Raw genomic sequence first — 10617 nt, 5'->3', positions numbered from 1 at the left:
AGATGGTTCACCTGTCGCATAACAATATTCTGATAATGCTTGGGTGCCTCTAGGAACCGTTATATCCAAAAACCCTAGAGCTAACCTTGTGAGGGGATTTTTGGGTAAAGAACTTAGAACTATCCTAACTTAAGGAGCCTTCCGATAGGTTGTTCTATTACCTTGCTTTGCATCCCACATTGCATGACATATCATTTGCATCATGCATACATCCATGTTGTCCTTGTACCTCATTCCAACTGTCTATTTCATCCAGTCACCATCAATCGCCAAGCTGATTCCCAGGCATCCTTATCAGACGCGAAGTCTTACTCGACATAAAGATGGAAGACCTTGAACAAGAGAATCATGAATTCCGTGATGAAGTAACTACTCTTCGAGTTGGGGTGGAAAGATTGACTGCTTTGGTGGAAAGCTTAGTGGCTGCTCGGAATCAACCATCACCTCCTTCATCTCCTCGTGCCACTCAAACACAAACTGAAGTCCAGACTACTACGATCTGCGAAGTTTCTACTGCTACTGTTTCTATGGCTCCTATCACTGGTCTCTCTCACTATCAGATGCCTAATGGCTACCCTGGGGGCATGTCTTACAACTTTGTGCCAGAGGGATACCATCCTGTTACTGGAGCTGCTCAAACTACTCCTATAATGACTGTGATTCCACCCCCGGTACATACCGTGCCACAAGCTGAGGAACCCATTTACCAAGTTGAGCCCAATGAAAGAGGTGAAGTTTATGATGATTTCCAAGATCAATTCCAAGAGATACGAAAGGAGATTAAGGCCCTCAAAGGGAAGAATTCATTTGGAAAGAATGCTTATGATATGTGTCTTGTGCCAAATGTGAAAATACCTGCCAAGTTTAAAGTGCCTGATTTTGAAAAGTATAAAGGGAGTTCGTGTCCTCAGAGCCATTTGACCATGTACTGCAGAAAGATGGCCACTCATACTGATGATGATAAGTTATTGATCCACTATTTTCAAGATAGTCTAACTGGTGCTGCTTTGAAATGGTACATGGGATTGGATAGTACTCATATCAGTTCTTTTGATGACCTTGTAGAAGCGTTCATTCGACAATACAAGTATAATGTCGACATGGCTCCTGATAGAGATCAACTCCGAGCCATGGCGCAAAAGGAGAAAGAGTCTTTCAAAGAGTATGCACAAAGATGGCGTGAGGTTGCCGCCCAAATCTCTCCTCCTATGGAAGAAAAAAAGATGACCAAAATGTTTTTAAAGACCCTAAGCTCATTTTACTATGAAAAAATGGTTGCAAGTGCTCCAACCGACTTCACTGAAATGGTGAATATGGGAATGCGACTAGAGGAAGGCGTACGAGAAGGACGATTGATTATGGAATCTGGATCGTGATTGGAACCAAGAAATATGGAAACAACTTTCAGAAGAAGTGGGAAGATGAAACTATTGCTTTTGCAATTGATGGTGGAGAGTCTCATAACTCACGTTTCTACCGACCCTTAGCTTATCAGCAAGCACCATTCATATCATACGATCAGTATCCATATGTTGCGGCCGCACAATTCAAGCAACCATACCGACAGCCTTGGGCATCTCCTCCTCATAATTCTTCACAAAATGCTCCTCAGAATGCAGCTCAGAATCATAATCGTCAACGGAATCAGAATAAACCTCAAAGGAACCATCAGAAGGAGGATCGCCGCATTGACCCAATTCCAATGACCTACGCTCAACTATGGCCATATCTAATCGAGAGTAAAGCAATAGCTCCCAGACCAACCCGAACTGCAAAGTTTCCATTTCCCAAGGAATACAATCCAAATGTCAAGTGTGATTTTCACGATGGGATATCAGGTCACTCCATTGAAGATTGCAATGTCCTGAAGGAAAAAGTTCAAGATCTGGTTGACAAAAAGATACTCTCTTTCAAGGATATTGGTCCTATGCCATGATCAGTGCTGAGACACCAAGAACATTCCTAAAACCAATGGGTCAAAGCAGATCATTGAGCCACTTTTTATCACTTGCATTTACGTTTCTTCGCTTGTTTGCTAAGTGTTTATTTGCTTTTGAACATTGTTAACTTTAATGGTAATATTAATGAAATGAGCATGCAAGTTTTGAATTGGTCCATTCGTATTCACTCTTTCTTCCTTTTATTTTATTTTGTTTCCTAAAAAAAAAATGAAAAAAATTATGTTTATGTTTCTCCTATTTCCTTTTCTCTACCATACTTTTGTTTAAGCAAGTATTGGAGGATGACGATAAACAAAATACCCAATTTGCATCAGTGTGCTTTCAAATAAAACTTTGTTGATGATGTACAGGCATTCTTTCAAATCCCCAAACACTGGAGATATAAGGATGATAATCCCTCGTTAACCCCTTTGAGCCTTAGAAGTAGGTGTTTTCTTTCTGCACGCAATTGAAACCCTTAATCAAAACCTGGGGCAGGGTAGTTGTTCAGTTAAAATGACTAATGCATATGATTTCCAAGAGAATCATTTCATGGGAACCATTCTCGACCAAAGGTTCAACCGTATCCTATCTTCGTACACTATGTCGAAGAAGTAATGAATATTCAAAACTCATAACGGTTGTCTTTCCTGAACCATCAGTGGGGCAGTCATACTCCTCTCTAATCATTGAACAATTGTCACACAAGTTGTTCAAAAAAAATAAAATCATTCAAAAGAAAAGCCCGCTAAGTCAAGACCTAAAAAGGAGACTTAGGCAAAAAAAATTTAGGGATACAAAAGTCAAAATAAAAGAGATCAGAAGATCATTATCAAAAGAAGAAAAGCAAAAACAAACTTGTGTGACTTCCAAAGAAGAATAGGTGACTGTCACCTTAGAATCCATTGGTTCTCAAGCATCATTCGTAACTCCTCTTGGAATTTGAATACATGTGTCAGTTAACTGAACTTAGGACTGAAGTACATCACGAAGAATGGGTGGGTTTAAATCAAATTTTGAGCCTATATCCTTTGTTTCTCAAACCGTGAACCTGGCCACGTTACAACCTCCGAAAGTCCTAATTGAAGCAAGATTTCTTTTGAAAGCATACTAAAGCAAGGTTGCGATAACCTGACTTCTAAATATTTGCTAATCATTTGTTTTGATACCACGTTATCACATCATCTTTCAGATATTGAATTTCAAACTTCCATTGCATCCTCATCAGGATTTATTCATTGAATACCACAATTTCATTTCAATAAATGATTTGTTTTCAAAACTTGCATGCACGTCGCATTAAAATTACCACTTTGAATTGAATAGTTTCATCTGCAAGCCAACACTTTCCATCAAGGAAGTTTCGATAATGAAAATCAATTGAAGAGCCTAAAGTGGAATCATCAGGGTCGCATCACTTCACAAGTCCTTCACTCAGGGGCGCTCCATTCCAAAGTTCCAAGCACTAGGGCAATTCATTTCAAAGGTCCCAAACATTGGGGCATGTCATCTCAGGATCATCAGTTTGAATCCAAATTTTGTTGAAGCAAGTTTCTCCATATACTCAGCATTCTGGGGCAAATCAAGGCCAAGATCTCTCCTTCAAGCAGTCAAAACAGACTATGTCATATCAAGCGGCCCTTAAGCTCATAATTGGTGTTGGGAATCATGCTTGCACAAAAGTCCTACCAAAGGACCTCTTCTATTTCACAAAGTGTACCAGAGAACCTTTCTCATGCCCCCCATTGGGACACCCATTGAAACATTCAGCCATAACTTGCATTCATTAATCATATAATCATGCATATAATTCATGGGGCACCTTCCATATCACCTACGATCATAAAGCTCAATCTTGCTCGGTATTTTCCCACTAAAAACAAAACTTGACCCACCATAGGTACCCAAAGAAAAATTTTGATACCCATTGGCACACGTCTAGTAAATTCATAACTTGCATTGATCAACCATCATGCATCATTACGCGTGCATCAATTTGCACAAAAGAAAAAATGTCTCATGCATAAGCAAAAAGCATGCATGGATTCATAATCCCCAACGATGTCATTACAATCATTATTTTCTTGATAATCCATTGATTGAACATGCTTGTTAACCCTTTTCCAACCCACTGGTTGAAATTGATCATTTACCTTCTAGTCTTCTGAATCAACCTACTGGTTGAGAACTGTTCTGTTCATTTTTGTCAGCCCACTGGTTGAATTTAATCATGGATCGTATTTTTCAATTATTGTCAATCCACTGATTGAAGATCACTTGTTTTGTCAACCCACTGGTCGAAGTTTATCTTTTTTGTGTCAATCCACTGATTGAATATCACTCATCTTGTCAACCCACTGGTTGAAGTTTGTCTTTTTGTGTCAATCCACTGATTGAATATTATCTTGTTTTGTCAACCCACTGGTTGAAGTTTGTCTTTTTTGTGTCAATCCACTGATTGAATATTATCTTGTTTTGTCAACCCACTGGTTGAAGTTTGTCTTTTTTTATGTCAATCCACTGATTGAATATTATCTTGTTTTGTCAACCCACTGGTTGAAGTTTGTCTTTTTTGTGTCAATCCACTGATTGAATATTATCTTGTTTTGTCAACCCACTGGTTGAAGTTTGTCTTTTTTGTGTCAATCCACTGATTGAATATTATCTTGTTTTGTCAACCCACTGGTTGAAGTTCAACTTTTACGTGTCGATCCACTGATTGAATATTATCTTGTTTTGTCAACCCACAGGTTGAAGTTCATCTTTTACGTGTCGATCCACTGATTGAATATCACTTGTTTTGTCAACCCACAGGTTGAAATTAATCATTTTTCCTGTCAATCCACTGATTGAACATCATTTGCCTTGCCAACCCACTGGTAGAAATTTATTGTTCATCTTGTTAACCCGCTGGTTACAGTCAATCATTTACTTTCCGTTTAGATCAAAGCAACCCACTGGTTGAAAACAGTTTTTCTTTGTCAATCCGCTGGTTGATGGAGTCAACTCACTAGTTGACGACAAATTTATTCCACATTCATTAATCCACCAGTTAATGTCAGTTATGTAGTTGTCTTAGAATCGACTCACAATTTGATAACATTTTGTTTTGCCTCCATCAATCCTTCCATTTTTCTACCATCAGTAAAAGTTGGTAGTTCACCTTCAGTAAACGTCGGTGATTCTTTTGTTTCCCTACCTTCAGTAAAAGTTGGTAGTCCACCTTCAGTAAACGTCGGTGATTCTTTTGTTTCTCTATCATCAGTAAAAGTTGGTAGTTCACCTTCAGTAAACGTCGGTGATTCTTTGGTTTCTCTACCTTCAGTAAAAGTTGGTAGTTCACCTTCAGTAAAAGTTGGTGTATCTTTCATTTTCTCTACCTTCAGTAAAAGTCGGTAGTTCACATTCAGTAAAGGTCTGTGTATCTTTTGTTTCTCCACCTTCAGTAAAAGCCGGTGCATCCTTTGTTTCTATACCAGTGGGGTATTTTATAGAATCAACTCACTAGTTGATATTTTATCGATTCACCGGTTGATGTCAACTTGCTCTTTTGTTTAGGCTCAATCCACTGGTTGAGAATCAACCCTTCGTTCAAATCCCCACAAAGATCACTCTCCATTTTCATATCCCCAACAAGAATTCATGCATCCATGCATTCATGACATATTCATCACGTCAAGGGTTAAAATTCAGGTCACTTAGTATTTAATTACCTTTCGCCTTTGATATCCCGAAGATCAAAGTCGTTCGAGCTATCTGGCTAAAGATAATTAAATAGGGGCATCTGTCGCACCCTAAATTTTGACCCAAGCTCTTTCATCCTATTCATTGGCATTAGCATATCAATTCAACTGCATCCAAAATAAATTTCGACTCCACACATTTGCATTTTTAAATCAATGTTTAAATTCACAATTGATTTCTCATTATTTTATTTAATAATCATTTTCTTTTTCTTTTGTTCTTATTAAACATTGCATCTTTATTTACCTATTAATGATTTAAGCTTGCATTCTCTTTTCTGAAATTTTCTTTTATTGGTTTAATGATTAAATTGATATTTAATTATTATTATCCATTTAATTTAAAATTAAGAAGGAGATATGTGATTCGTATTATAGGTATAAAAAAAAGAGAAAAAAAACTTTTGTTACATAATCTTATCTTTTATTGCTATACAAATCAAGTCTGTTGCACAAAAAAAACAAGGTAAGAATGTTTCTTTCATGGTCATCAACGATTTTCATGGGCTTTGTTTCATCCATCATCTACACATCATGTGCACCGCAGAGATAGTGCACAAAAACTCCAAGGTTTATGCTGCTCCAATATGAGAGCCTGCATACCACTGCCCCATCACCATCAACCTGCAGTAACAAGCCAAAACCTGCACATAGGATGCCCAATGTTACACCAAAATGGTTAAACCAAAACCTGTATACGAAAATAACAAAATCAATTCCCTAATATGTTCAAACCTATCTCAATTTTCCCCCCAAAACTACCTCATCCCACCTATAAAAACAGAAGATCAACAGCAAGAAGAAAAAGGAAAAAAGCCACGAAAATTCCTCTAAACCTCTGCTAAACTCAAAACCTCTCCCCTATCAACAATCTCATAACAAATCCCTCTCAAACCTATCCATAATTTTTGCCCAGAAAGACACACAATTAACATTAATCTCCCTTCATTCACCACAAACCGCAAAACCGAATACACTCAAACTTCGACACCTCCATAACCTAACCTCACAATATAACATCACGGCAACACAGCATAACCGAACAACATATACACAAAACTCGGACACAGCATCAAGCAGAAGAAGAACCGCAAGGAGCACAGAGTCAGAACAATTTCAGAAGCGAATCCAGAAGAAAAACGAGCATACTCAGGTGTTGTAATTTGTAATCGAATGGAATCAATCGATTGGGGCTGAAGGGATCAATTTGGGGCTTAGGTTTCTTGCTTGAGTATGATTGATTGTGTCTTCACTATGTTTTATGCAAATTGAACGAGATTGTGAGATTGAAAGCGAAAGAATCACGAGAGTGAAGAGAGAAATAGCGCGCGAGAGAGATGCGAGGTTGAGAGAAGCTTGATTTGTTGTTTGTCTGAGTGTTAATGAAAGCGAATCGAGAGAGATGATTTTGAGGTCACTATGCTTTTTACGCCATTGTTGTTGTTTGCTAAGAAGAGATAGTAGAGAGACAGAGAACACGACGAGAGGGAGAGGACTATTCTTGGGCGGCTGAGGTGTCCCCTAGGTTTTCTTAGAAAAAACCTTTCCTCTCTTCATTTGGGCCGGGTCTGTAAGGCCCCAAGTTTGTTAACACCCCACCTTGGCATCTTCATGCTTCAAAAAATATAAACAACTTTGGGCTCAATCTTTCAAGGGCCCATCGCCCCAATCTCTTTACACCCTCCATTTTCAAATAAAAAATCACCATCTCTTTTATTTATTTATTATATTAGTTTTTGTTAAATTGCTATCATTTTCTCATGCCATTATGCTTAGAACATATGTCAAAATCCCAAAAAAACCAAACAATTTTCATTTAATAAAACTCCTCGATCCAACGTCGAGTCCATTTCACATTCTCACAAAAACTTCAAAACAATTTAAACTCATTATTTCATTTTTTCGCCCAAGCGCGAAGTCTTTTCATTGCCCAAGTGCAAATCTCGCCCAAGTGCGAATCTCATTTCAAAAATTGACTTTTCCGCCCAAGTGCGATTAGACTCATTTCATAAACCCTAAAACGCTTGATCCAACGTCAAGTTGTTAATCTTCTTTTTTTAACTATATCAAAGTGATTAAGTGACAAGGGGTGCACACCTCTTGAATACCTTTGATCCTTTGAATCAAATATTAAAAATCTTTCTTAATTAAATCAAAGTGATCAAGTGACAAGAAGTGCACACCTCTTGAATACCTTTGATCCTTTGAATCAAACCTTAAAAGGTATTTCTTAATTAAATCAAAGTGATCAAGTGACAAGAAGTGCACACCTCTTGAATACCTTTGATCCTTTGAATCAAACCTTAAAAGGTATTTCTTAATTAAATCAAAGTGATCAAGTGACAAGAAGTGCACACCTCTTGAATACCTTTGATCCTTTGAATAAAACCTTAAAAGGTATTTCTTAATTAAATCAAAGTGATCAAGTGACAAGAAGTGCACACCTCTTGAATACCTTTGATCCTTTGAATCAAACCTTAAAAGGTATTTCTTAATTAAATCAAAGTGATCAAGTGACAAGAAGTGCACACCTCTTGAATACCTTTGATCCTTTGAATCAAACCTTAAAAGGTATTTCTTAATTAAATCAAAGTGATCAAGTGACAAGAAGTGCACACCTCTTGAATACCTTTGATCCTTTGAATAAAACTTAAAAAATTCTTTCTTAATTAAATCGAAGTGATCGAGTGACAAGAAGTGCACACCTCTTGAATACCTTTGATCCTCTGAATCACATTAATAAAAATATAACTCCGTGGTTCGTTCGAACTACGATTGCTCTGACTTTCCCATTGCACGAGGGAATACGTAGGCACAAGATACAAACGTCTTGGCGAGCACAATAATAAAAAAATAAAAATCCTTTTCTTTTTCCCTTTTATCGATTAATAAACTAAAGAACGCAAACATCACGCAAACACTCATTCATAAAACTAACTAAATGGGTCCCATCGAGTACGATGGAGGTGAGGGGTGCTAATACCTTCCCCTTGCTTAACCGACTCCCGAACCCTAATTTGGTTGCGATGACCATCTTATCCATTTGTTTTTATTCATGGGTTTTATTCGACATTTTCCCTTTCCTTTCTGGAACAAATAAAGATCGGTGGCGACTCTGTTCTTTTTCGAGTGTGTAGACACCTCGAGTATTTTTTTAGCGCTACACTTTTATACAAACAAGTTACAAAAGGATTGGGATCCCAAAAAACAATTAAAACAGAAAATAAAACTGATAACTTATAGTATAAACGGTTACGGCAAATAGCGTAACTGATTATGCCACAAATACAGTGCCACTGACTTCTGTTTTACGGGCTCGTTACTGGTTAAGGCAAATCGCATAACTGATTACGCCAACTGAAATGTAAAAAACAACTTTTTTCAACAAAAACTGCATTAAAAAACAAATGATAACATGATTTTGGACAGTAGCAGAAAAGAAGGAAAAAAAAAGTCAAATGCAAATTTAAATTGTTTAACTAATACATTATAAAAAAAATACTAAACAAATATATATATATATATATATATAGGGGACGACTCAAGTGAGAACACTTGGTTATTATGAGAAATGAGAACAATGAATCACGACCATTAAATTTTGATTTTGTTGATTTTAATGGACTGGATTGGTTTCTCTTTCTATGTTGATTTAAAATAAATACTAAGGATCATAGAAAGAGAAACCAATCCAGTCCATTAAAATCAACAAAATCAAAATTTAATGGTCGTGATTCATTGTTCTCATTTCTCATAATAACCAAGTGTTCTCACTTGAGTCGTCCCCTATATATATATATATATATATATATATATATATATATATATATATATATACACACACCTTTTTCTAAGGGTGGCAAAACGGGTCCGGTCCGCAGGGGAAGCCCATTTTGCCCGCACTTTTTCACGGGGTGGGACAAGGTTTTAAACTCACTCATATATATATATATATATATATATATATATATATATATATATATATATATATATATATATATATATATATATATATATATATATATATATACACACCTTTTTCTAAGGGTGACAAAACGGGTCCGGTCCGCAGGGGAAGCCCATTTTGCCCGCACTTTTTCACGGGGTGGGACAAGGTTTTAAACTCACTCCTTTAATTTGCCCGCCCGCTCCGTCCCTTTTTTTGCGGGCATGAGCTTTTTCATACGATTTTACATTTTTTAGACTTAAAAAGTTCAATGTCCGCAGACCTTCCCTGCCTTGTCTTCACTTTTTTATAGGGCATGACAATATTTTAAACCTGCACTCTCAAATATGCCCACCCACTTTTTTACGGCCTTTTGCTGAGCGGGTCTAAGCGGGACGGGCATACCCGTTTGTCACTCCTACCTTTTTCAACATGTTAATTTTCATTAATCACCATCAAATTTGTGAGTGAAATATTAAAGTATAAAAGTACATTGTCATTATACCCTAACCCAATTTCTGTTATTGCTGACATGACTATATAAAGTTAGAGCAAATATGCATGTATGCTGATGTGGCAATGATGTTACATCAAGCAGATTGCATTTAGCTTATACTGCTGATTATTCCATAAATAAATAAAAATAAAGTTTACAAGAAGACTTATGAAAATAACTAAAAAGAATTTGACGTAGAATAAAAAAACATGTTAGCAAGCAAAGTCTGAAAATATATAGTTATGCTTTTTCAAAATTCAACCTATAAAACGAAGACTTGTGAAACAAGCATTTAAGAACTTGATTAACTAGTGGGTGCAACAACCTCACATATATGGTAGAACCAAATTACTTAATTTTTTTATGACTTTGATCTCAACAAAATCTAATTTGTGCCAACCATTAACAACATTATTATAATCTCTCTCCTCTAATCTCTCCTATAAAAACCACTTTCTCCAACTCTTATTTGCATTGCATTCTTAACCCAAA

The 10617-nt window shown here is 36.7% G+C and overlaps 1 protein-coding gene across 1 annotated transcript; it reads left to right on the top strand.

The window, feature by feature from the left end:
- The first annotated feature begins 323 nt into the window (after nt 1–323).
- LOC131638108 (uncharacterized) lies at nt 324–1936 on the top strand. Its single transcript, XM_058908656.1, has 2 exons — nt 324–1162; nt 1330–1936. Exons 1-2 carry the CDS (start codon nt 324–326, stop codon nt 1934–1936), a joined length of 1446 nt encoding a protein of 481 aa, XP_058764639.1.
- The last annotated feature ends 8681 nt before the right edge of the window (nt 1937–10617 follow it).

The sequence above is a fragment of the Vicia villosa genome, unplaced genomic scaffold, assembly GCF_029867415.1.
Source record: "Vicia villosa cultivar HV-30 ecotype Madison, WI unplaced genomic scaffold, Vvil1.0 ctg.002171F_1_1, whole genome shotgun sequence".
In the NCBI taxonomy this organism is placed as follows: Eukaryota; Viridiplantae; Streptophyta; class Magnoliopsida; order Fabales; family Fabaceae; genus Vicia; species Vicia villosa.
This window is presented reverse-complemented; position numbering and strand designations above follow the sequence as displayed.

What these genes read in the sequence shown, in the direction of transcription:
- LOC131638108 (XM_058908656.1), top strand. Translation starts at nt 324, where the DNA reads ATGGAAGACCTTGAACAAGAGAATCATGAATTCCGTGATGAAGTAACT. An exon ending in GAGAAAGAGTCTTTCAAAGA is followed by an intron (nt 1,163 to 1,329) that starts GTATGCACAAAG and finishes GAATGCGACTAG; the next exon opens with AGGAAGGCGTACGAGAAGGA.